A 27,902-nucleotide genomic window follows, 5' to 3' on the forward strand; every position below is an offset into this window, starting at 1 on the left:
TTTAATTTAATTGTATTATTATTATTGTTATCAGTATCTGTCTGTTTCTATCTATCTATCTAGCTACCAATCTATATCAACCTATCTATCTGCTGTCAATTGTATTATTATTGTTTTTGTCATCATTATCTGTCTACTTTTAATTCTATCTATCATCTATCTATCTATCTATCTATCTATCTATCTATATCTATCTATCTATCTATCTATCTACCTACCTATCTGCCTCTCTATCTTCAACTGTGTCAGTTTAATTTGATTGAATTTTTAGTATTGTTATTTCATCATTATCTATTTTTCATGCTATTAATCAATCTGTCTGTCTAGCTAGCTAATTATCTTAAACTGTGAGCTTAAGATAGCTTAAGCTTGCATAGCTTAATTTAATTGCATTGTTATAATAATAGTAATAATAATAAAAAGAAGCAATCATATTGTATCCTCTCTTATGGAGTAGAGCAGATTCTCTCTGAAATATAGTGTTTGTTTTGCATTATTTAGGAGAATGTTTATTTTTATGATATCAATATACAATTAACTCCATAAATAATAATACATCTCAATAACATTTGAGTCTATACTAATGTAATCTTACAACCCAGCAACCAAGATTAAAAATGTATCAGAACACATTATACATCTTTTCTTTTTTCTTCTTGTGCTTATAGTTCCTTTATGACTTCTCAAATAATTTCCTTTGATATAAGTCAATGCAATTTTGTATTTCAGTGTGTTCACATTTGACAAACGTGAAGAGCTTTCTAAGAAAAATACCACATATGTTGTACAGCAGAAGATTATAGCGACACCTTATGGCGGTCGGCTGTGCTACACACTTCCACATGGAAACTTCCTATATGTACACCTGAAAGATAAACAGAGAATCCGACATAAGAAGAGGTGGTCTCAGGTATTAATACATTGATAAGGTTTTGTTTCTGGAATTACTGTAAATTTAAACTGGCTTTCTTTAAAACCTTAAAAGAAATCATGTAAATAATTAAAGGGACACTGAACCCAATTATTTTCTTTCGTGATTCAGAAAGAGCATGACATTTTAAGCAACTTTCTAATTTACTCCTATTATCACATTTTCTTCATTTTCTTGGTATCTTTATTTGAAATGCAAAAATGTAAGTTTAGATGCCGGCCCGTTTTTGAGTGAACAACCTGGGTTGTTCTTGCTGATTGGTGGATACAATTTTCCACCAATAAAAAAAAGTGCTGTTTAGAGTCCTTAACCAAAAAAAAAGCTTAGATTCCTTCTTTTTCAAATAAAGATAGCAAGAGAATGAAGAAAAATTGATAATAGGAGTAAATTAGACAATAGGAGTAGATTATAAAAAAATTTGGGTTCAGTGTCCCTTTAAAATTATGGTAACGTTTATGATGTTGCTAGATTATTAGTCTTGTGTTTTATATGTATGCATATTTTATACCTTTAAAGGGACACTGAACCCAATTTTTTTCTTTCATGATTCAGATAGAGCATAAAATTTTAAGCAACTTTCTACTTTACTCCTATTATCAAATTTTCTTCATTCTCTTGGTATATTTATTTGAAATGCAAGAATGTTAGTTTAGATGCCGGCTTATTTTTGAACAACCTGGGTTGTTCTTGCTTATTGGTGGATAAATTAATCCACCAATAAAAAAGTGCTGTCCAGAGTACTGAACCATAAAAAGCTTAGATGCATTCTTTTTCAAATAAAGACAGCAAGAGAACAAAGAAAAAATGATACTAGAAGTAAATTGAAAGAAAGTTGCTTAAAATTGCATGCTCTATCTGAATCACGAAAGAAAAAAATTGGGTTCAGTGTCCCTTTAACATGCAAATACATATTATAATTTATTTTACAATATATAAATGTACCCCCCTCCCAACTGGTCCCCCTTAATATTCTATTTTTTTATTAGGGTGCCATTTAAAGCATTTAACTAGTTGTGCTTGTTGCTGTACAACTTGCTTACTTCAATGGACATCATGACACAGTAGAGCAACACACGTGCTCTTTCTCCCAGAGTCTTGGTTATATCATTAAAGTGATAGTAAATTTCAGACTTTAAAAGGACAAGGCCATTTTTCAATTTCTTTCCCTTAAAGGGACATTATACACTCAAAAAAATATGGGGTATTCAAATAAAGAATTAAAATAAAATAAAGTTTGTAATTGACATGTTTTAGCAATTTTTCTGCTAAAGCTTATAAAATTGATGATAAAGTGTCACTACATAAGAATACGTTCGTAGGACACACTAGCTACAAAGCAAGGAGTTTTTCCTCGCTCCCTAGCTAGTGTCCTTACAGCCAGCCCCCATGCTGGAGCTGCTAATACATGTCAATTACAATCCCCTCTCTGACTGTTCAACTGTGCAGGGGAATAGGGAATCTCACTCACTGGGCCCCGTGCCAAGCACCCTGTTCCCCCTTCTAATTGGTTGCTTGCCTGCCAGCTGTCCCCCCTCCGTTTTCAGACTGAGCCCCGTCAGTGATCGCATTGTCGAATTCCAGAAGCGCTATCATTACAAGCCATTCCGTGTTATTACTTTGTAGCAATGTACAGGCTGTTATTATGTATTGCAGCATTGTGGGCTGTACGTGAGTATGATCATGCTTTCTAACATAACTGTAATGCCCATATTCAATGCTCATACTCACGCACAGCCCACAATGCTGCAACACATAATAACAGCTTGTACATTGCTACAAAGTAATAACACGGAATGGCTTGTAATGATAGCGCTTCTGGAAATAGCACATCCTGAAGCATTGGCTGCTGTGTGAGTTTACCTATCGGTCATATATATTTATTATAATGCGTGTGGTGTAGATTCTATGCGGTGGCATGAATAAAAGGACTTTATGATTGTTTTGAAGATAAATATCTTGGATAAAACATATATTCATAGGGCACATAAGAAAAATGTGATCACTTATTATGCTCTAATTTAAACCTCATACAATTTATACAAATTTTAAAAAGTAATAAAGTTCAGCTATTTTTATTCATTTTTCTTTTCTTTTTTATTTACCTTCCTGATGGTGCAACAGGAGAATACTGTACTAAGGCACCCAGACCGACAGCCTGTCTAAGCACAGCAAGTGACATAGTTTAACAAGATGGCATGTCACAGTGATGGGCAAACACATACAGTATTTCTCAAACACATACAGTATTTCTCAAACACATACAGTATTTCTCAAACACATACAGTATTTCTCAAACACATACAGTATTTCTCAAACACATACAGTATTTCTCAAACACATACAGTATTTCTCAAACACATACAGTATTTCTCAAACACATACAGTATTTCTCAAACACATACAGTATTTCTCAAACACATACAGTATTTCTCAAACACATACAGTATTTCTCAAACACACACACAAGTTGACAAGTTAGATACGTATAGGCTGCATGTCACACACACAACTGTTTGTCACTAAGATGGATACGTCCTTATCATCAATTTTATAAGCTTTAGCAGAAAAATTGCTAAAACATGTCAATTACAAACTTTATTTTTTTTAATTCTTTATTTGAATACCCCATATTTTTTTGAGTGTATAATGTCCCTTTAAGGACCAGGGCTATTTTTAAATTTCTGCGGTGTTTGTGTTTAGCTGTAATTTTCCTCTTACTCATTTACTGTACCCACACATATTATATACCGTTTTTCTCGCCACTAAATGGACTTTCTAATGATTCCATTATTTTCATCATATCTTATAATTTACTATTAAAATATTATAAAATATGAGGAAAAAATGGAAAAAAAACACACTTTTTCTAACTTTGACCCCCAAAATCTGTTACACATCTACAACCACCAAAAAATACCCATGCTAAATAGTTTCTAAATTTTGTCCTGAGTTTAGAAATACCCAATGTTTACATGTTCTTTGCTTTTTTTCAAGTTATAGGGCAATAAATACAAGTAGCACTTTGCTATTTCCAAACCACTTTTTTTCAAAATGAGCGCTAGTTTACATTGGAACCCTGATATCTGTCAGGAATACCTGAATATCCCTTGACATGTATATATATATATATATATATATATTTAGAAGACATCCCAAAGTATTGATCTAGGCCCATTTTGGTATATTTCATGCCACCATTTCACCTCCAAATGCGATCAAATAAAAAACATTGTTCACTTTTTCACAAATTTTTTCACAAACTTTAGGTTTCTCACAGAAATTATTTACAAACAACTTGTGCAATTATGTCATAAATGGTTGTAAATGATCCCCTTTGTTCAGAAATAGCAGACTTATATGGCTTTGGCATTGCTTTTTGGTAATTAGAAGGCTGCTAAATGTCACTGCGCACCACACGTGTATTATGCCCAGCAGTGAAGGGGTTAATTAGGGAGCATTTAGGGAGCTTGTAGAGTTAATTTTAGCTTTAGTGTAGTGTAGAAGACAACCCAAAGTATTGATCTAGGACCATTTTGGTATATTTAATGCCACCATTTCACCGCCAAATGCGATCAAATTTAAAAAAAAAACGTTAAATGTTTCGCAATTTTAGGTTTCTCACTGAAATTATTTACAAACAGCTTGTGCAATTATGGCACAAATGGTTGTAAATACTTCTCTGGGATCCCCTTTGTTCAGAAATAGCAGACCCCCCTCCCAGATCACTTCGATTATGAATATTAAATTTTTTATTCCCCCTCTCTCCCACTAAATTTAAACAAACAGTTCCATAGTGTAATGGTTTCCACCCGCTCCCTCCCCGCGCACGCCCGCCTCCCCGTGCACGTCCGTGCGCGCGTCCCAGCTACCCCGCCCACAATCCCGCCCACCTCTGCACACAGCAAGCCATCGATGGCCGCCCACCCGCCTCCCACGTCGGCTCAAACCCACCAACGATTAAGGCCATCGATGTCCGGTGCAGAGAGGGCCACAGAGTGGCTCTCTCTGCATCGGATGGGGAAAAACTGTTATTGCAGGATGCCTCGATATCGAGGCATCACTGCACTAACCGGAAAGCACCTGGAATCGATCAGGATCACTTCCAGCCGCTTTAATCCCCAACGTCTTACAGGGTACGTCGCTGGTCTTTAAAGACCAGTTTGTGCAAGACGTACCCTGTATGACGTATGTCGTTAAGGGGTTAAGAAAGATGCAATGAAAAATATATTAGTGTACAAGCAAAACCTCATAATTCTTTATATATATATATATATATATATATAGATATAGATATATATATTTTATAATACTACAAGACTTATAATCCTACTTGGTATCTTCTGTTTCTCTGCCCCCTTCATTTCCTCTTTTGGCTGGGCTGTGACATAGGGAGCAGTCCAACCCACTCTCTACTTAGGATTCCTAAGGGCCTTCAAAGGGCTGGACTTCAAGAGTGCCATATGACACACACACTGATTGGATGTTCATTAGAATTGTGATTGAAAAAAATAGAGTCTATCCCTGTGGATCAGCATAACATTGTAATGGAAACATTAATTATATGGAGTTTGATTAACTAAAGTTTACCATCACTTTCAATTTTAACAGTCATGCTAATTTGATAACCACTATTAAGTGATTTTGTTTATGATGCAATTGATTGTTTTAATCTGAAATTATTAATATCAATACACAGTGCTTAACATATACGGTACATATTGAATGTAAAATTATTGTTTTTGTTTAATATAGTACTATTTATTTAATATTTTATCATTTGCAGATCATGTACATGTATTATTTGTTGGGATGGAAGTTATATCGGAAATATTTTATAAATTTATCAGACAAATCTGAACTTGAGGTAAGTTGTGCTGATAAATTCACTGAGAACATTTTAAATGGTTGTTGGGTTTAAATAACAAATATAGATAACTACAAAGAGGGGTTATAGAAATTACCTGCTAAGATATAGCTTGGGGGGGGTTAAATGATAAAATCATAAAATCAGTCAGTCACTTAATCAACCAATTAATGTTTCTTTCTATGTATCCATTTAGATATACCTAAAAAATAGTTTTTAGGTCCAAACATTTCAGGTTCTATTGTAATTTTAGTACTAACTTTTATTCATTGGATAACCACAATGTCAGTTATTTTACAGTATATGCCAATAATTTGTTATTTTTTGGGAAAACCTTTTTTTTATGATATGTGTATAAAAATATGTTTTCAAAGTTCTGCTTTTTTTAATTCTAGAAAGCAAAATCAAACACCTATATTCTTGCACTGGATGGAGACACTGACTTTCAGCCATCAGCTTTATTGCTCTTGGTGGACAGACTAAAAATGTATGAAAAAGTTGGTGCAGCCTGTGGAAGAATACATCCGACGGGCACAGGTATTCATGCCCATATGTATACTGTATACATTTATACATGTGTGTATACATGTATATATATATATGTGTATATATATATATATATATATATATATATATATATATATACTGTGTATTCTCTTAAAGAATACCTTCAACCATGGGATATGCCCAGTTTGTTCTTGTGAATATGCTCTGATGTGCCATTTCACTTTAAATAGATCTGATTTATTTTTGTGCACTTTTCTTCACTTTGTTAGGTCCTGTGGTTTGGTATCAGAAGTTTGAATACGCTGTGGGCCATTGGCTGCAAAAGTCCTCAGAGCACGTTTTTGGTTGTGTCCTCTGCAGCCCAGGATGCTTTAGTTTGTTTAGAGCATCTGCACTTATGGATGACAATGTGCTGAAGAAATACACCACAAAAGCAACTGAAGCCTCTCAATACGTCCAGTATGATCAAGGTATTGTTTAACTTATCACCAAATATATGGTTTATTGGGGGAACAGGAGACTCTAATATTTGATGATCATAAAAGAAACAGAGGGTAAAGTTTATTTGTCCACATAGAACTTCACTTGGAATGATTTTTGAGCAGTAACATTTTTAACAAGAGAAAAATGTTATTAAGACTACAGCATACAATGTAATTGGGGTTTTATGAAACTTCACTTTGTATATTATAAGGTGAAGATCGTTGGCTCTGTACATTGCTACTTCAACAAGGCTGGCGTGTGGAATATAACGCTGCATCCGATGCCTACACAAATGCTCCACAAGAATTTGAAGAATTTTATAATCAACGTAGACGTTGGGGACCGTCTACCATGGCCAATACCCTTGAACTACTGCATAATGGAAGAGAAGCAGTAAAGAAAAATTCATCCATCTCAACTCCCTATATCATTTACCAGATATTTACTATGGCGTCATCAATACTAGGGCCGGCTACTGTCTGCTTAATGATTGCAGGTATATATTGCTAATTATTCAGTAATTCTACTGTTCAATCCTATATTTAATTTAAAAAAAATGAATAATGAATTTAGTTCTTCACACTTCCATGGTAACATTCTCATATACTGTTTTAATGTATTGTTTTTTTTATACTCTAATTTTATGAAACTATAACACAAGACATCTTATTCTTCTGTATAACTTCAGTCTGACTTAAAGGGACAGTCAAGTCAAAATTAAACGTTCATTATTCAGATAGATCAAACAATTTTAAACAACTTTCCAATTCACTTCCATTATCTAAATGTGCAGTCTTTTTATGTGTACAATTTCTGAGGCACCAACTCCTACTGAGTATGTGCAAGATTCACAGAATATACGTGTGTGCAATTTTTGGATTGGCTGATGGCTGTCACATGATGCATTATCTACTACTCATTTGAAAATTAAACTAAGTGATTTTGCATCTTTATTATGCATTTATTGATTACTCTATTTTATTGTGTTTAGTGGTCCTTTAATTTCACTAGAAACCAAGTAAGCGCAGAAACTTTAGATCTTAGAACACAAATGGAAGAATGAGAACTGATGTACTGGCAAGTTAACTAGAAAAGGGAACATAATACAAGAACTAGACAGATTTTGATCATCTGACAGACATACTTGATATTTCAGTCATTAAGGGAAGAAGATGAATATGAGAAATTACAGCTTTTGAGATCCCATTGTTTAGATCACCATTAAAATACCTGAGAACGCCAACTCTAAACACCACACATAGCTATTTAACACATTTAATAAACACACATCTATTTCTGGTGCTAGTTACATTTATGTAATTTACAGAACACACTTCTAAATAGACCAATCTCCAGAATTCACAAAGGACTAAGAAATAAAATCAGAAAAAAACTACATATAATCGTATACAATTAAGAATTGTGAAAGTGATGGAAGGTGTTTTAGTAGAGGTTGTAATTAGAGATGGGCGAATGTGTTTATATTGGAATTTGAATGTTAGAATAAATGTTATTGTAGAAATTCGATTTACATAATCAAATGTTGATAAGAACGAATATTCTTAAATATTCTATAATCGAATGCTATTGACATTTTTCCAATGTCACTTTCGATTTCGAATGTTTATAATTAGATCGAATGTCCACATTCAAAATTTATCATGTAACATTCGATTTAATACTATTCAGAAGTTCAATAGTTCATGTGGTAGGGAATTTAGTAAATAGATACATAATAGATACAAATATATAAATTCTAATGATTCTTTTTCCAATATTGCATAATTTAAATATTACATTTAAAGAGCCCATTAGAAATACTATTACAATATCAATTCAAATTTTTAAAATTTGAATATTGCATAATTCAAATCGAATTATTAGAAAAATTTAAATTGAATATTAAATTTAAACAAAGAATTAGAAATACTATTACATTAAACAAATTTGTTGTACAAACATTCGAAATTCAAAATGAATGAATGTGTTGAAATTTGTTTCATTTTTCGAATATTGCGAAACATTTGCACATCCCTAATGGTAATCCAGTAGATCTCACCAATTGAGGTCCTATAAAATTAATCAATATTATGCAAGACAGTGACAGTAATGAAATAAATACAAAAAACATAAGGAAAAAATCAGGTTATTGGCAAATTCAAAGGGATATGACTGCCCTTAAACCCAGAATGTAGTTATCACATGAAGTTGGTGATTTGATAAGGAAAATAAGATAAGAAAATTCACCAGCTGGGAAAAAAGGTTTCTTATGAAGATGCAATTAATGATCATCTTCAATAATAAAACCCACCAGTATATGAATCATGTGTTACCATGGAACAAGATTATGCTTTAACCCTTTTATTTTAATCCTATTAAAAGACCCTGAAACTTGTTTAAAGATATGTTTTAGAGCAACCTTATGAAAATATAAAGCTTTTGTGGATCTAATAATATGTTATGTGCCTGAGATTACAACTGACATAAATACTGAAAATATACACAAAACAATATATGTGCCCCAATATAGTTTACAGTAAAAGTATATATATAACAAATAAAATGCGCAATGGCATTTTTCTCTCATTTTTATTTGACATTAAACAGACATTAAACACTTTAAGATGGTAATATAAAAAGATAAATCGTATATATAAAAAACTGTGCAATATACTTCCATTATTTATTTTGTCCCCTTTTCCTGTAATTCCATTATGAACTTGTGAGCTTTTCAGTTGCTGTTAGAAATGGAAGTGCAGAACATGCCATTGGCTGCACACTCTAGTGACCTATTTATAACTGTCCCTAATTAGCCACAGCAGAGAAGGTAACCTAAGTTACAACATGGCAGCTCCCATTGTTTTATAGACACTAAAATTTTACACTTATTTTGTCACTATTTAAACAACTAATGAAACATTATAAAATGCACCTTTATGTTATTCTCAGACTAATCTTTTCTCTGAATGCATCATTCTATCTAGCATTTATTTAGTGTTTAATGTCCCTTTAATACTGAGCCAGTAAGGTATTGTTTGTCTAACTATGCCATTAAAATGAATGTTACTTAAGTTATATCTATTTTCCTGTTAAATACTGTACATAGTAAACTATTAATAACACATTGGCTTTGTTTTATAGGTTCATTTTCCTTTCTCTTTCAATGGAATGCAAATGTCAGTTTAATATTAGCAATAACTCCTCCAGCTATGTACATTGGTGTCTGTTATCTAACAAGTACAAAAACCCAAATAAACATTGCTGCAGTGCTCAGTGTGCTATATGCTTTTCTAATGACCGCAACCTTCCTGTGTATTATAGGTAAGTAGATGATGGCTTTTTTTGTTTGCTTTTTTTAACTTTGTAAATAGCGTGCTATTGCTTATTTTAAGGGTCATTCTGCTCAAAATAAACTCCATAAACGTTTTAAAATATATTTAAACAGAATGAAATATATATGTATTGCTTTAAAGGGACAACTAAAAGGGTGGAAGAAGTATACACACTTTAAAAGCTGCATAGGGCAGCTATTGTGTAATGTAAACACACATCCAATGCTTTGCAAGTTAGTTTAGAAAATAAAAATAACAATTCTGTTTGCCAAAAGTTGTACCACTCCATACAACACTCTAGACTGCCCATAAAAAAGTTTCCTTTCCCCGAGCAATTCAGCCAATTGTGGCTCTTATGATAATGAACAATTTGCATATTCATCAGGACCAAGACCCTCCTCCACTTGCATTTTAAAGGGACAGTATATTCCAGAATCATTATTGCTTAAAAAGATAGATAATCCCTTTATTACCCATTCCCCTGTTTTGCATAATCAACACAGTTATATTAATATACTTTTTACCTCTATGATTACCTTATATCTGAACCTTTGCAGACGGACCCCTAATTTCAGTTCTTTTGACAGACTTGCATTTTACCCAATCAGTGCTGACTCCATGGGAATAAGCACAATGTTACCTATATGGAACACATGAAATAGCTATGAAAAACTGTCAAAATACACTTAAATAAGAGGCGGCCTTCAAGCATATGAGTCTACTTAGGTTTAGCTTTCAACAACAAAGCAAATTTGATGATAAAAGTAAATTGGAAAGTTGCTTAAAATTGCATGCCCTATCTTAATCATGAAAGTTTAATTTTGACTAGACTGTCCCTTTAAGTGTTCATTTGCTTCCAAGCATAATAAAAACCTCTGCACTTCTGAAGGAGTTTAAGACATTACATAGAGGAGCACTTGCCATATATTTGCTTTTGTAAACATAATTGAGAACTAGTTCAAAATAGGTGATTTTGGAAGTGGTATCAACCGCTGTATTGTAAGCATAGGCTGGACTCATATACTCTCTCTCTTCCTATGCACACAGAGAGAAAGTTTACAAGGAATGTATGTTTTATATTCCTCCACATTTGCAAAAATTATTCAAATTGTGTTTAGCACAAAATGGCTGCCTAAGTGCATGTAATATCGTTTAATTGGTTAAACAGCTAATCTACACAGTACACTTATTATAAAAACTCAGACATTGATAGGCTTAGCCATATCTGAAAACAAATACCACTACTATATACATGACTGGATAAAACTGTTGTGAGATATTATTAGCATCAATAATAAAAGTACCATTGTTACATATGTTGTTTTGGTTGCTTTTTAGGTGACATGGTTAAACAAGAAACCTTTGTGACACCTACTGGCATATTTCTCATTTCCATGGCTTTAATATACATTGTAACAGCTTTAGTTCACCCACAGGAATTCCATTTACTAACCTATGGATTTATGTACATTATTTGTGTACCAAGTGGCTATCTCCTATTAACTATATATTCCTTGGTTAACATGCACATAGTCTCATGGGGAACTCGTGAGACTGCTAAACCAAAAGAGGAAAATAAGGAAGAAAACAAGAAAGTCAGATATAGAAAGAATTGTAAATGTTTGTGCTGGGACATAGAGATATCAGTTAATGAGCAAAATGCTAAAGAGAATAGGCAAAAACAAGAACAGAAAGATAATCTTCAGCCTCTCACCATTCAAAGGTATGTAATCTATATGTTTATATATTATTGTATGTTTTATATAAAAGAAAAATCAGAGGACAACTTGACCAACAGGACATCTTTTTACTGAATATTGAAAGTAGTAAACTGTGAAATAACCAAAACTGGTTTTATAAATCTGGAGTTCTAGGCACAAGTTAATCATGTGAGCCCTGTGCAATCACTGTTGTAATTCTACAATCATACACATGCTTAAGAAGATACTATATGTTTTCCTTTACAGGTTCTGATTAAAAGCTACTTAAAAGGTTTTTAACAACATTAAAATGTTGAATGGCTCTGTGCAAACATTCTACTCCTTAAATTCTCAATTTCAAAATCATGAACTTCTGAACAATTGTGCCCTATCAAAGGCTGAACAGATAAGTTTCCCATCTGCGAACCCTATCTGTCCGGCATCTGAGAGTTAACATTGCACAAGCAATTTCTTGTGCAGCCACACCCCCTGCTCTTGCGCAACTGACTGCACAAGAGCAGGGCTTGTCAATCATCCTGATCAGATCCAGATGATCAGACCCTTGAAGCTAAGTAGTTGTGGTCTTAGGACTGTAGCTACACAACTAGTGTTTAAGGCCCGCTCATGTGAGACTGAAACGCTAAGGCCCAAAGCTGTGTCCACACCTTCATAAAGGGGCCCATAATGTTATGACTAAATTAATTACTGATTAAGGTACAACCAAAATAAATCAACTTTTTTTATATTGGAATGCATATATATATATATATTAGAGATAAGTTAAACAGAGACATTAGAACATTTGTTTCTCTAGAAACCTATAAAAGATCATCAATAAATCTCTTAAAAATAATACTAGTCTGCAATGTATTTTAAATCAATGTATTTTAATCTCCAAAAAAAGTCTAAGGGTTTGAGCTCTCCAGGGTTTTTTGTTTTTTTTCGTGATTCATATAGAGTATGACATTTTAAGCAACTTTCTAATTTACTCCTATTATCAAATTATGTTCATTCTCTTGGTATCTTTATTTGAAATGCAAGAATGTAAGTTTAGATGTCGGCCCATTTTTGGTGAACAACTTGGGTTGTTCTTGCTGATTGGTGGATAAATTCTTCTACCAATAAAAAATGCTGTCCAGAGCTCTGAACCAAAAAAAAAAGCTTAGATGCCTTCTTTTTCAAATAAAGATAGCAAGAACACGGAGAAAAATTGATAATAGGAGTAAATTAGAAAGTTGCTTAAAATTGCATGCTCTGTCTGAATCACAAAAGAAAAAAAAACTGGGTTCAGTGTCAGGGTCATTAAAAGAATAGCATATTTCAGTGATTAAATATGGCATTGCAAAATAAGGGCTAGATTAGATTAGGGCTAGTGGATCCCTATTTTAATGTGCACCCGTAAAGAGACAAATTTGCCCGCTTATTGGCGCACATTAAATAACCAGCCATTACAAGTGGCTGGTTATTTCTTCCACAAGCTTGCGGTTTCATGAAAAAAATGTGCCCCAATTGCCCCCAAAATAAAGTGGACCTTTTTTTAACATAAATAAAAAAATTAGCATTTTTATTTTCCTCATAAAAAACTGCACAAAGCCGTTATAAGGGGTTAAAGTGAGGGGATGTGGGGTGTTTGAAAACAAAAAAGGCACTGAAACTAAATATATTGTAAATGTATATGCTTATATACATATATATTTATGTGTTAATATGTGTATATACACATATAAATATATATATTCATACACATATATATTCCGTTTTTGCTGCCCAACACAGCCCTGCGATGCGCTAGATGGTTTGCCGTGTCTCATGACATGAGACCGAGGCTCCTATTGGAGCCTATGGAAGTGCTTTCTCGTGAGCTCAAGGCTTCCAGGAAATGCGAACACGAGGTTGCATTTGTATTGCGCTTGAATTATTTTACCAGCGCACATTTGTTAGCATAGCATAATTTACAAGGATTTGCAAATCAGTTAAAGTAATGGGAAACACCTCTTGAAAAGCTTGTTGGAATCAAACTTTTTCATATACATACACATAGATATGTGATATAGATATATATGTGATATAGATATACTGTATATATATGTGTGTGTGTGCGAGTGAAAATTATGTTGTTTTACTTTAATATTTAGAAATATGTTTAGATTTAGCTTTTATAACATTTTATTTAATGATTATTTTATTTAATCATTTTAATTTGATTTTTTTAGCCAAGAACATGAAAATGACATCGAACAAGGTAGCCACACGAATGAAGATGATGTTGCACAGGAAGCTTATGAAGAAAGTAAGTATATATTATTTAATTACAGGCAGACAATGAAATAAGATAAGGGGCTGAGTATCCTACAAGCTGGAATCTGCTTCACATAGAAAAAAATGAAAAAGCAGCTTGCATTTCCAAATAAGAACACACAGCATTGTTAAACCTTCTTTGCAACACATTTATCAAAATAACACATTTATCAAAATAACACATTTATCAAAATTGAATGGTTTCAATTTAAATTGCATTTGCTACAAATCTCCTACACATTATCATTCCTATCACTTTAAGTCTCTGATATTCAAAACCTCACCGGCATGGAGAGAAATCAGACAAAATCTTTGGGATTTTTTTAGACCTTGCATTATAATGTAGGAGTCTCTGTGTCACATAAATAACGCTACATAGCAACATAAACACTTCTCAAGATACAATGTATGTTTATAAAAATGTTTTAAAGGCCTTGCCGTAACGACGAGACTTCTTACAATACCTTACCTGAGTGTCAAGGTTTTAAATATCAGGCCCTAAATCCATCTAATGATCTAAAGTTCTCCACTCCATTAAGATTATCTAAGATGTCTCATCAGTTCTATGGGATCCCTCAAAGAATTTTAGAAAGGCAAATTATACATATATGATTTAGATATAGTATACAGTTTTAAAAAACTTTCCAATTTACTTCTATTATCTAATTTTGTTTTGTCAGTATCCTTTGTTGAAAAGCATACCTAGGTAGGCTTAGAAGCTGGGATCTAGCTGCTGATTGGTGGCTGCACAAATGCCTCTCGTCGTCAGCTTAACGATTGTGTTCATCTCCCAGTAGTGCATTGCTGCAACTTTAATAAAGGATACCAAGAGAATGAAACACAATTCATAATAGAATTAAATTCAAAGCCACAACTTTAAGTATAGATATGATTATTTTTTGTTTTCTTCCTATGGAAATCATAGTTTTATTTATACACTTTTCTACAAACAGGATGGATACAGCAATTACAATCAAAATCAAGATACAATGTACTGAATGAAGAACAATTAATGGAGGTGAGTAATATGATTAATTAGTAGTAATGTATGCACAATATGTATATAACAGATAAACAATGCACAGCGATTCTGAAATTAGAGGCTACAGAAACAATTCAGTACACTTCCATCTTGAGGAGCATCATATATTTGTCTCAAAAAATAATTTCTCTTTCTTATTAATTTCCTTAAAGGACCATTAAATACAAACTGCATAATAAAAAAGACAATGTGATATTACTCTGAATTTCAAATAAGTAGTAAAAAAAATTATATCTGACAAATGTATAGTTCCACCATTTGCTGGCCCCTGTATCATGTGACAGCCAATCACAGACTAGTATATGTATACACTGTGTGCACATGCTCAGTAGGAGCCGACGCCTTAGAAATTATGCAGATAAAAAGATTGTGCAAAATTGAATAATGGAAGTAAACTGTAAAGTCTCTTTAAATTGCATGCTCTTTCTGAATCATTCATTTTTAATTTTGACTTTAGTGTCCTTTAAATTTAAACTTCTGGATTTTTTTTCTCCTCTATATTCACTACATTATATTTAACTTTTAAACTGAAATGTGCTACTCATCAAATGATGTTAACAAAAAAGACAAACTACCCCACAATAGTAGTTTTTGCTCAATTAAACATACTACTTAGATCCCTATTTGTTAAAGTAAATGCGCACAGGATTGCCAGAAAGGGAACCTGTACACCAATGTTCAGGGCCACTAATACAACATCCCATGCCAGAATGTCATTCTTTTTTATTTTATTCTAACATAATTATATTATGTTTTATTTAATTTTTCTAAAATATATGCAGCTGAAATGGACATTATACACCAATTTTCATATAACTGCATGTAATAGACACTACTATAAAGAAAAATATGCACAGATATTGATCTAAAAATTCAGTATAAAACTTTTTAAAAACTTACTTAGCAGCTCCCAGTTTAGCACCTTTGATGAGCTTAGGCTGGGACACCCAGTGAAAGGGGCTGAGAAAGCAGGAAGAGCAGACCCCCTCCCCTACATATGAAAAGACAGATTACACAAACAGGAACAGCAGAAATATGTAGACATCAGTATACATCTAAAACATTGGGGCTTGGTTAGGAGTCTGAAAATCAGAACAATGTTATGAAAAAGTAAGCAAAACTATACATTGTTACAAAACACTCTCAGATGGGCTATATACATGGATCATCTACAAAACATTTATGCAAAGAAAAATCTAGTGTACAATGTCCCTTTAAATCTTTGTATAGTCTGGGTATAAACAGTGTTCTCCCTCAAAAAGTCTAAAATGCAGTCATTTTATTAATGTATAATTATCTCCAAAAGTTTAGATCATGCTAAAATGTGTTGTAACTGATCTTTAAGGAGGAAGTTCCATTTTGGAAAACTCTTATAAAGGATTACTTGGAGCCTCTCAATGAAGATAAGAAAAAACAAGAACAAATTGCAGAAGATTTAAAGTCATTAAGGAATAAAGTAAGTTATTACTGTTGCAGCTATACTTTATTTGTTTTGTTGTTTTTTTTCACAAATAAATATAAACATTGCGCTATAAAATCTGCTTTTAGGTTTATAAGTTCTATCTGCTTTCTATGCACCTAACCACTATGTAGCTGATGTACATTTGAATTCATACAAATAATAAGTAAAAAATATCACTAATATTTCTGTATTCTATACACTCAATGGAAATTAGAAAACAAGTGGCCCTATTAACAAATAAATGAACAAATGCATGTGACAAAAAAAAATTGTTGATTCGTTCATGCCATTAAAACCGAAATACTTAAAATTTATAGTTTTAAACTATTAGTTAGTGAGTGATCTACCAATGTCCTTGTCAGCTGATTGATCCTGTGTCAGCTGATAAGTGTTGCTTTAGTTCTTGACAATCCTGAGGCTTTTTAAAAAAATAAATGCATTTTGAAAGAAACAAATGAGTTTGTGTGTTGCTGCTGGCTTGTGGCATTAGCACTAGCTATTACTTTATAACTTTATTTAGGTTTAAGCTGTTGTCCAGCTTTGCCTCTGCTGCCCTGAAAACATTTCTCATAGAAAACATTATTATTATTTTGAAATAACCCCTTGAGTGCTTGAGAGCCGTCGCTAGCACTCAACCACCTTTAGAGCAATCTAGGGGCTCCCACCAACTCCCACCCCGACGATCGGGCCTGTATAGTGACAGGCATCATTGGTGCGGTGACGTCACAGCTCAACTTTATTTAAAATTTACAATACAAAGTATAGGGAAAGGGGCATGCTGCTTAGAAGCCTGTGTCTCAGGCATCTAAGCAGCTACAGACCCCCAAGACCCACCGTTGGAAAGGTAATCGCTTAACCTTTCCAACGGTATAAGACTTGGGGATCTGAGGGGGGGGGAGTCAATTTATTTAAAAAAAAAATAGTAAAAAATAGAAAAAAATTAAATCCAGCTTAGCACTAAAAGGATAAACTAATTCTTAAAATGGCCCACTGGTGGCTATAAGATGAACTAAAATAAAAATATTTATTTTTCTTTTTTTCTTGCAATGAAGGATTAGTCCAAAATTAATTTTTTTTGTCTTTCTTTTACTGGAAGAAGTGCATCCATCTTCCTAAATATTGTCCTGTAGAGTTTAAATACAACAACGAATGTAAAAAAATGTCAGTAAGATACTAATACAAATTGAAAACTATTCAATTTGTAGAGCATTGTTGGTTATAAATTACTCTTTTTTTTTTTTTCTTCAAATACTGTGATTTATTAAGTAGTTCACACTACAATATTTCAGAACACATTTAACATGTGGCGATGAGTAAAACTATGCAAGAAAATTTCCCATCAAATTTAGCACAAAATGTGCACCGCATCAGTGTGACTAGGTCCTGCATAACCTTCCCTTTCCTACCCCTAATCCGATGGTTTTTAAACCTGCCCTCAGGCCTCCCCAACAGGCCAGATTTTCAGGATTACCTTGGATGAGAGCAGATAAAATAACCATGCTTACTAATCAGCTGATTATTTTACCTGTGCTCTAGTTCAGATATCCTCAAACTCTGGCCTATGTAAAGATTTGAAAACCATTGGTCTAACACCAATATCAAAGTCTACACAGGCATAGAAACTTGCTTTCTTTTATAAACCTAGATTAGATATTGTTTGAAACGTTTTTCGAATGTTTTTCGAACATCTGTTTTCATTGAAAGTTTATTAAAGTTTTTTTTTTTTTTCCAGTTTTCTTTTATCTAAAGATAAATGTTTGAGAAGATTTTGTTCATATATTTTTATTCTTATTATCCCTACAGGTAACCTTTGTGTTTTTCATGATCAATCTGTTGTGGATTGTGGCTACTTTCTTTTTGCAAATAATTGGCTCTTCAATCACCATACAAATACCCAAAGTGTTTGTCAATGGAACCGTTTCAGATTTAGAAACATTGCCTGTGGAACCCATTGGATTTATGTTCTTGATATCATTTGCCATCTTAATTCTATTACAGTTTGGTGCACTTCTCTATCACAGGTACGTTTGCAAATACTCACAAGGGAATAGTACATCACTAACCGTCATTGATTAAAAGGCCTAATAATCAAAAAATTACATGCTCATATTTGTTAGACTATTGACCCTGCAGTACTGTGTGTTTAACCCCTGCAAAGTTAGTACTGCTTCGGATTCACAAAGCACTGCAGCCTGCAGGTCCCGAGCGGAAACCACCTCTGATCCAATCAGCAGCGCTAGTTACACATCTTGTCATGCGACTAGCGCTGCTGATTGTAAGGGTTAAACAGAGTAGTGCAGGGTCACTAGAGGATGTCATTTTACGACTATAGGATTAGAGCATGTCAATTTTCGACTATTAAGACCCTTTAACAGACAAAAGTCAGTCTAGTTAATACATTTTTATTATAAACAGATATATTTAGGCATATAATACTGAAACAACATAAGCATTTGCCTCATATTCTTTTTAAATCTACTGTTAAGTGTTGTAAAGCACTACAAATTATTCACCAGATTGCACATGACCAGCGGCAGATACAGCTACAGCTCATGAGATTGTGCCTTTGCCTCCCGCCTCGTTTCATGCTCATTGGTCTAGAACACTGGTTTTCAAACTTGTCCTCAGCCTTCCAAACAGACCAGAGCATATCACAGAGGAGAAAATGTTACAGCGCACTGTCCCTTTAATGTAAAAGGATAAAGAAAAAACGATATTGCATTTTAGAATATCCTCGTTTAGTTGGAACAAGCAAATGGGCCTTTCATTGGATATTTTCATTACTTACCATTTTCTTAAGTGTTTGTAGTTTTGGTTCAAACCAACTGCATTAAGCGCATTTTAATTTCTGCTTTTCTATTTTTGCAGAATCTATACATTGATTCATTTCATTGCTTATCAAGAAACTGAAGGGAAGATAAACAGAGAGGTGAGTAAATATATTTTAGTAATGTTGATATTGTCATTATTGTGCTTGGTCTTTGATGTAAATCATTCAAATACAGGCGCATAATGTATATAATAAAGTGTATATTAAAGTGAGAACTAAAAAATCTTTATGTTCATGATAATTGTGATGAAAGGTTATGTGACCACCTATCAAGAACCAATGCTGAAGGATAATATCCTAAGATAAAATATTCATGAGGAAAATAAACTTATTAAAATGTAAACAACATATATAAAATACCATTAAAATGTTTCAAGACAAAAATGCTTGTTTTTATATGTCATTTTATTATTATTCATTCTAAGGGACATGAAAGACCTCTTGCTTTTGTTTTTGTTTTTAAATGATGCTTTCCCCACGCTCCCTAGAGAGACTGAAAAACACATTCAGTAATCTAGGCTTTCAAATTGCTGCAAATCAGATATCTGGTTTAGGCAAACCTAGGTTATAGGGTTTGCTTTTTTTTTTTTTTTAAAAACAAGCTTTATTTTGTGAACATTTCAAAATTACAACATAATGAAAACACAGCAATATAGCATAATTACTTCCCATATTATAATCATATACATCATCAAATTTGGCATATGTGAGAAAGTCAAGCTTCAAAGAAAACGATATTTTGCTTATCAATATCACACCACTTTATGCTTTGTACATGTCATATGCAAGGTGTATAATAAACATGGTGCGATAAATATATTTAATGGAATGTTCACTCGCAATTTTCAGTGTTGCAGTCTATGAGAAGAAAAAGAATAGGGGAAAGGAACTGGAAGTAAGTAAAAAAAAAAAAGTAACTGGGGTTATAGGGGGGAGAGAGAGAAAAAAAAAAAAAAAAGAGAAAAATAAGGGGGGGGGGAGAGGGGGAAGGAGAGGGAGGAACATCAGAGTCAGCACACAACCCCATTCACATCAAGATCAGCTACACTTCTCTACTAATGTCTGTATATTATAAACCTTTACCTTCCCAGATTAGTAACATATATTCATGTGTTTCAATTTTACCAGAACTCATATAGTGGTACCTCTCTAGACTCAGCAGATCCCCGACCCCGGCCCTCCACTCCCTCAATGTCAGGACCTGCGGGGATTTCCAGCGTCTCGGGATGAGACTCTTTGTGCAATTCAAGAGTAAGAGAAACAGATGTCGTTTCGCTTCCTCAATAATCTTTGGTATTTCGTGATAAATTAGGTATTTGGGTTCAGGAGGTATAATCATGTTCAAGAGCCTGCAGGCTTCACCAAACACTCCCTCCCAAAAGGGCCGTATGAGAGGGCACTGCCACCACAGGTGCAGCAAAGTACCCTCCTCCCCACAGCCCCTCCAGCACTCCCCGCTCAGATGGTGATATATCCTCCGCAATCTCTGTGGCGTCATATACCACCTACTTAGAAATGTAAAATGCATTTCCTGGAGTCTCATTGATACCAACGCTTTTTTCGCTTTTCTAAAAATAGACCGCCAGGTTTGTGCATCTAGCTCTGTGTCCAATTCTTTATGCCATGAAGTTACATAAGAAGGCCTAGTCTCTCTGTCTCCCTCCAATAGCATTATATATAATAAGGAGACCAAGTGTCTCGGTATGGATGTTGAGGTACAAAGTTCCTCAAATGGGGTCTTTTGTCTAGTCAAATGCTCTCTATCTCGCGTAGTATTGAAAAAATGGGTCAACTGTGCCACTCTGAACCATGAGGAGAAAAACTCAGGATCCCAAGCAACAAGCTCCGCCTGAAGTTTGATTCTGTTTTGAGCAATCACATTAGATATGGTTACTTTAGATAGAGAATAGGAGGACCCAGAAGAATACTTTTTATGTGCTATTCCATTATCCGGGTTTTCACATATAGGGGTAACCGTCGCTGTCGCTGAAGAGATATAGCTTTTGGTTTTAATAAACTTATCCAACCCTATCAGAGGGTAGTGAGAGATGCATTTTGGGCGACGCTCCGGGCTTATCCAAGCCAAGGAGCCAACATTGCCTCTCTGAAGGATCTCTCTGTCCAATCCAATCCAGGCTTTGTTTGTCGATCCATGGCACCATTCAACAATTCGCTGGAGGATCATTGCTCTATGGTATTCAGCAAGCAATGGCACTCCAGCTCCCCCACCATCCCTAGGAAGGTACATTGTTTTTTTTGCTTATCCTTGGCCTCTGGCCATTCCAGATATAGGTTTCTATTATCATTTGCACCTGGTGTATTAAGTGCTCGGCCGAAGCCAGTGGCACCGTCTGCATAATATATAGCATTCTGGGTAGCACATTCATTTTTGCTACATGAATTCTCCCCATCCAGGAGATGGTTTTGTTTTTCCACGATTTTAGATCCCTTTCAATAGAGTCTCTAATATTTTTATAGTTGGTATTCACTATCTCCCCAAGTGAAGGGGCAAGCCAAATGCCAAGGTATTTCAATTGTTTCGCAGTGACTTTCAGTGGGCACCCTTGATTTTGTGTGACAAAGCTTCATGTGGCATAGATATATTCAAAATTTCTGATTTTGATGGATTGAGCAAGAAGTCAGAGACTCAACCATACACTTCCAACTCTGCCAAGGCTGACCGCAAAGAAGCTCCATTGTCTGCTAGGGTCATCAGCACGTCATCCGCATACATTATTATTTTATGCTCTACTGCTCCCACTCGTAATCCACGAATAGCTGTATTCGCTCTTATCTTACATGCTAAGGCTTCCATTACTAGAGCGAATAGCATTGGAGAAAGCGGGCAACCCTGCCTCGTCCCATTGGAAATCTGGAAGGGTGCAGAAAGCATACCATTCACTCTAACCCGCGCACTCGGATTAGAGTACAGAGAAAACACCCCATTAATAATGCGTGAACCGAGGCCCACCTTCATCAAAGTGTGGCGCATAAAGGACCAATTAACTCGGTCAAAGGCTTTTTCCGTGTCCGTTGATACAAGGATCAACGGCGCGGAATTAGCGTGGGCTGCGGAGATCAACTGGAGAACCCGCAGGGTATTATCCCGTGCCTCCCTCCCAGGTACAAAGCTGCTTGATCCGCAGATATCAATTGAGGTAGGTGTTTCTTGAGGCGGTTTGCTATGACCTTCGCCAGTATCTTAACGTCCACGTTAAGTAGAGAAATTGGTCTATAACTGCTAGGTTGGGTCACCGGTTTGTCTGGCTTGGGTATGACTGAGATAAAAGCCTCCAACATCAAGCTGGGCAGGATGGGGTCCCCAGTGAGCCAATTGAACAGATGTAGTAAGCGAGGCACTAAAATGTCCGCAAAAAGTTTGTAATAGCGAGCCCCAATTCCATCAGGGCCCGGGCTCTTACCAATGTGGAGGCCTTTAATGGCCTCCGTGATCTCCTCCGCCACAAAGGGAGCATCCAATTGTTCTGCCTCCTCATCCGACAGTGGCTGCATATCTATCTCCTCTAAATAATCCATGACCTCTTGTTCAGAAGCCTGGACATTAAGCTGTTCTCCCCTCCTCTCACCAGCCCCATGAATGTTGTAGAGGGATTCATAAAATCTTCCAAAGGTGTTAGCAATAGACTGTCCATCCTTATGGACTGCCTCATGTTCATCAACTAGCTCGAAAACATAGGAGTTTAGCCTCTTTCACGCTATTGCCCGAGCCAGTAGCCTCCCCGCCTTATTACCATGTTCAAAGTACTTTTGCCGCAGAATGAGTGCTTTTTTATGCTGCTCATCTTGCAAGTGCCTCAGCAAAGCTGACCTAGCTTCAGCCAGCTCTTCACGCAGCCCATTGTCATTAGGATTATTCTTATGCGCTACTTCTTTCAGAGTTACCTGCGCCAGTAAGGCCGCATATAATTCTCTTTTAATTCTGTGCATCTTAGCGCTGTGCCTCATCAAGATGCCCCGAAGCACACACTTGTGGGCCTCCCAGACCGTAAAACTGTCTACCAAATCATCTGTATTTAGACGGAAGTACTCCTCCAAGCGTAATTCCTGGACCAGGAGCTGGTCATTCAAAAGAAATTCATCTAACCTCCAAACATAAGGTGTTATTGGAGAGTCAGGCCAGTCAATCGTGCATCTTACCGGAGCATGATCCGACCATGTAATTGTGTTGATACTACTGCCTGATCTAATTGCTAATCACGCAGAATCCGCAAAGATATAATCTATCCTCGTATATTTCCTATGAGGATGTGAATAAAATGTAAAATTTTTGGTTAAAGGATGGAACGCACGCCAGACGTCATGTACTACTAGGTCAGTCAAAGATCCAATAAGATGTTTTATTACTTTGTGGGGAGTGCTGGAGAGACCATCAGAGGCATCCAGAGCCGGGTCCAAGGAAACATTAAAGTCCCCACCCATGTAAAGAGTGCCCTTTTGTATCTCCAAAATCTTGAGCATAACTTTTTTAAAAAACAGGTCTTGGGCCTTGTTCGGGAGATAGAGGTTAACCAGGGTCAAGGGTCTGCCATGTAGCATGCCAGTCAGGATTAGGTACCTACCATCTGGATCGCTGACTATCTGGTCCACTTGAAGGGGTACTGTGGGGCGGATCAGGATTCCCACAGCATTCTTTTTTGAGTTTCCTGAGGCAAAGTAAGCTGTCGGATATTGTCTATTAAACCATTTCGGTTCTCTTAGTTTGGAGAAATGTGTCTCCTGAATGAGCACTATATCGCCACCCATCCTGTGTAGGTCACGGGTAACAATAGATCTTTTGTCAGGGCTATTAAGGCCCTTGACATTAATGGAAACAAGTTCAATGGTGTGTCACCTAACTTGTGGTCGTAATCTTGCCATTTGTAAACTATAGGTTGTGTGCACTCTGAAAAAAAAAAAGGAGGGGAGGAGGTGAAGGAAGGTTGAGGGAGAGATTAGCTATGCAAAATATTCCGTTATATCAATAGAGAATACTCTCACCCAAAAAAGGAAAGGTTAGGTTCAAGACAGGGATAGATAAAGAGAAGAGCCAGAGGGGAAGGAAGAGAATAGGGGCCTATAACAGGCCAAGACTAAGAAAGAGGGGGAGACCACCTTTCCCAATGAGAATAAGTGGACTAGGTTTTAAGCTAGACAGAGTAGTTTCCAAGTAAAGGAGTACCTGAAAATAATATTCAACTGGAGGTAGTAAGCTCATCTCTCTCATATATACTATATCATCAGAAAAATATACTTTGTAGGTAAAGATGACCCAACAAACACATTGAAAAGTTAATATTTAGAACCGAACATACACATAATTAAACCACCAAATACCTAGTACAAACCCCCCGCCCACCCAGGGAACCAATAACAAAAGAGAAGCTCCTGTCCCAGGGAGTCATTAAGTCATGGCACAGTGCAAAATGGGCTTAAAGCATATAAGGCTAATGAGTAAGCTGTATCCCTTCTGTTTAAGCCTCGAAGGCCACCAATACCCAAAGCTCCCATTCCCATCAGTACCAAAAGAGGATAGCAATCATAAGTTACTCTTAATCCTAACATATGGGAGTCATAATACATTGATGACTCTCACGTGTCTCCCAGTCAGCAGCCAGACGGACAAACCAGGTGATATAGAACTATATAATGTACCGTTATTGTGACATTAATACCCATCGGGCCGCAGGCTAGGACCAGGTTTCAGAGAGTAGGCCTGTTATTAAGATAATACATAGTATCAACTAATAGCTGTGGATTCAATATGTAAGGCAGGCAATGCAGAGACAAATTAGTTTATGAGGTTGCAAATAAACAAATGATTCTACCTGTGTTTTAGTAAGCTGCAGGACCTCTCCCGAACGTCCTTTTCTCTGAGGGCTGTTTCTAGGCACCAATGGGGGGGAAACAGGTCAGTAACAGGAGACAACTCCCCCAGAAGAAGCAAACAATACATTTTTTAAACTAAATACTGCACAAATAAGTATAACAACACTTGTAAATTAAATTTGAGTTCCCTAGGCCTAGCAGGGGTTCTACAAACATAGAATAACAAGCAGTCCTGTAGTCTGGGTAGATTGCGGTTACTCCCCTTCTCTCTCCTCTCCAGGGCCAGGCCGACCTGCGGCTACCATGATATTTGGAGGATTAATCTGGATGCCCAAAGCCTGGCTGAAGGCAGGGAAGTCTGCGGGTGTCCTGAAGATGGCAGACGCGCCGTTTCTAGACGCAATTAGGCATGTGGGGAACCCCCACCTGTATGGGATCTGTTGTTCCTTCAATCTTGAAGTTATGTAGCGAAGGTCTCTCCGTTTCTGGAGAGTGGCCGGGCACAAATCGGTAAAAACTTGTATATCCGCCCCCTCAAAATGCAGGGGATGTTTGCTCCTAGCTTGTCTGAGGATCTCCTCTTTATCTTTGTATGATAACAATTTTATGATAATGTCCCGAGGGGGTGCTCTAGCTGGAGGCCTGGGTCTGAGCGCCCGGTGTGCTCTCTCTACCTGCATCTCCGCCGCATCTGGTGCATTTCTAAGGAACTTGAAAAATTCTTGAATGTAGCGATTTATGTCAGGCGTTCCCACTGTCTCAGGCACTCCACGGAGCCGCAGGTTATTCCGCCTGCTCCTATTCTCTAAATCCTCAATTCTGTCAGTGAGGGACTGTACTGTAGCTTCCTGTGATTGTATGCAGCTGGCTTGTTGCTGTAGGTCTGAGCGCATGAATTCTTGCGTTTCTTCCACTTGCGTCACTCTACGCTCCACCACTACTATATCTTTTTTTAGTTCACCAAACATAAGCTTAACATCTACCATGGCCTCTTTGATATCATTTTTAGATGATAAGTGCTTAATATCTTCTTTGGTGACGTAGCTTGACTGTATAGATTCTGCACACCATGTCTGCATCACAGTTGTGAGCTTCCCTGCTTGCCCCTGGGGCTGGTTCAGAGGGGATCAAATAATGTTCCAGATTAGAAGACTGAGAGCCTTTGGAGGGCTTTGGGCCTTTTCTATTAGCCATTTTCAAATCTAAAGCAGTAGGAGATCCAAGGACCCTCTCTGTCCTGTTAGGAACTGCAGTAGTATTAAATGTTGTGTGCAGGAGAGTTTCTGTCTCTGCGAGTGACACAGCCTCTGTCCAGATCAAACTCACAAGTTAGCAATCCCCCTACAAAACAGATTTTTATGTCTTTCAATAAAGTGTTGTGATCCCCTTTATAAACTCTTAAGTTGTGGTATTATAGGTGCAGACAGCAAGTACTAGACACTCAGATGTTGCTACTCTGCGGCCCTGTTCCCTCCATCAAACAGGCGATGTAACAAATTCTGATAGCTGTCAGTACACCAGGGGTGGCCCAGACAACAACCAGTCACTCACCGGAGCTGCAGATCTTATATCCTCCTCCACTATGGCTGCGACTGCTTTAGATATTTCGCGCCACTCTGCTCCGGTAGTAGCTACGTCCCAATCTGTGTAAGGCCCTAAAATTCGGCCCGCTGCAGCTCCGCTTATGTCAGATGCTTCTCCGCAGGTGTTAGGGAGTCCAAGCAGGGCGATCCGGTGACACAAGCTAAGGCCAGATCCCCAGGTCAACCAGGCACCCCCGGTCCTCTTTGTCAGTCCGGTGCGATGTACTTGCGCCTCCAATACTCAGGTCCCCTCCGATCAACGGTAAGGGGTCTTAAGGGTCAGTTTCTGTTAGCCACTGCCACCAGGAATGTTGTGCGTGTAGTTCTTGCGGTTCTTAATAGCTACAGGTCATCCAAGCCTTATATGAGAGCTTTAAGGCTTCAGAGCTCAACTAGTGTGCGGCCATCAGCTAGCGTGGCCAGGCTCCGCCCCCATAGGGTTTGCTTTTTAGGCCCTCTAGGGAGTGTAGCACAATGTGTTACACAAAAGGTCAATAAAGTAAAAAAAAAATACTTTTATGCCAGTGTTTCTCAACTCCAGTCATCATAAGTCTTAACAGGCCACATATTCATTATATCTTAACTAGAGCACAGGTGAAATAGTCATCTGAAGGGCGAGAGCAGATTAGTAACCATGGTTACTGATCAGCTGATTATTTCACCTGTGCTCTAGTTAAGATATAATAAATATGTGGCCTGTTAAGGGTCCTGCGGACTGTAGTTTAGAAACACTGATTGAGATAGAACATTCAATGTACTGCTATTATTAAATGTACTTGTTCTCTTGGTATCCTTTGTTGAAAAGCATACATAGGTAGGCTCAAGGTCAGCAATGCACTACTGGGAGCTAGCTGCTGATTGGTAGCTGGTAACTAAACACAAAGGCCCCTTTTTATCCACTCAACCATTGTGTTCATCAGTAGTCCCTTAAAATACAGAACACTTATAAGTTACACATGCTGCAGGGTGTGCAGGGAGGAATCTGTAGAGTGCATATAAATAGTGCTGTCCATAAACACAATACATGTTCCTCCCTGCACACCC

The 27,902-nt window shown here is 36.3% G+C and overlaps 1 protein-coding gene across 1 annotated transcript in view; it reads left to right on the plus strand.

The window, feature by feature from the left end:
- Nucleotides 1–706: 706 nt before the first annotated feature.
- The window catches only part of LOC128655587 (chitin synthase chs-2-like), a gene marked incomplete at its 5' end in the record, with an annotated part of 28,180 nt that continues 984 nt past the window's right edge, over nucleotides 707–27,902 (plus strand). The window contains 12 exons of the mRNA XM_053709179.1: nucleotides 707–910; nucleotides 5,715–5,802; nucleotides 6,195–6,332; nucleotides 6,572–6,772; nucleotides 6,997–7,281; nucleotides 9,927–10,106; nucleotides 11,456–11,840; nucleotides 14,031–14,107; nucleotides 15,069–15,133; nucleotides 16,503–16,613; nucleotides 18,423–18,640; nucleotides 19,488–19,548. Of these exons, the coding sequence (XP_053565154.1) occupies nucleotides 707–910; nucleotides 5,715–5,802; nucleotides 6,195–6,332; nucleotides 6,572–6,772; nucleotides 6,997–7,281; nucleotides 9,927–10,106; nucleotides 11,456–11,840; nucleotides 14,031–14,107; nucleotides 15,069–15,133; nucleotides 16,503–16,613; nucleotides 18,423–18,640; nucleotides 19,488–19,548 (2,013 nt within the window). The remainder of the gene's footprint in view (nucleotides 911–5,714; nucleotides 5,803–6,194; nucleotides 6,333–6,571; nucleotides 6,773–6,996; nucleotides 7,282–9,926; nucleotides 10,107–11,455; nucleotides 11,841–14,030; nucleotides 14,108–15,068; nucleotides 15,134–16,502; nucleotides 16,614–18,422; nucleotides 18,641–19,487; nucleotides 19,549–27,902) is intronic.

This window comes from Bombina bombina, chromosome 4 (genome assembly GCF_027579735.1).
Source record: "Bombina bombina isolate aBomBom1 chromosome 4, aBomBom1.pri, whole genome shotgun sequence".
Lineage (NCBI taxonomy): Eukaryota > Metazoa > Chordata > Amphibia > Anura > Bombinatoridae > Bombina > Bombina bombina.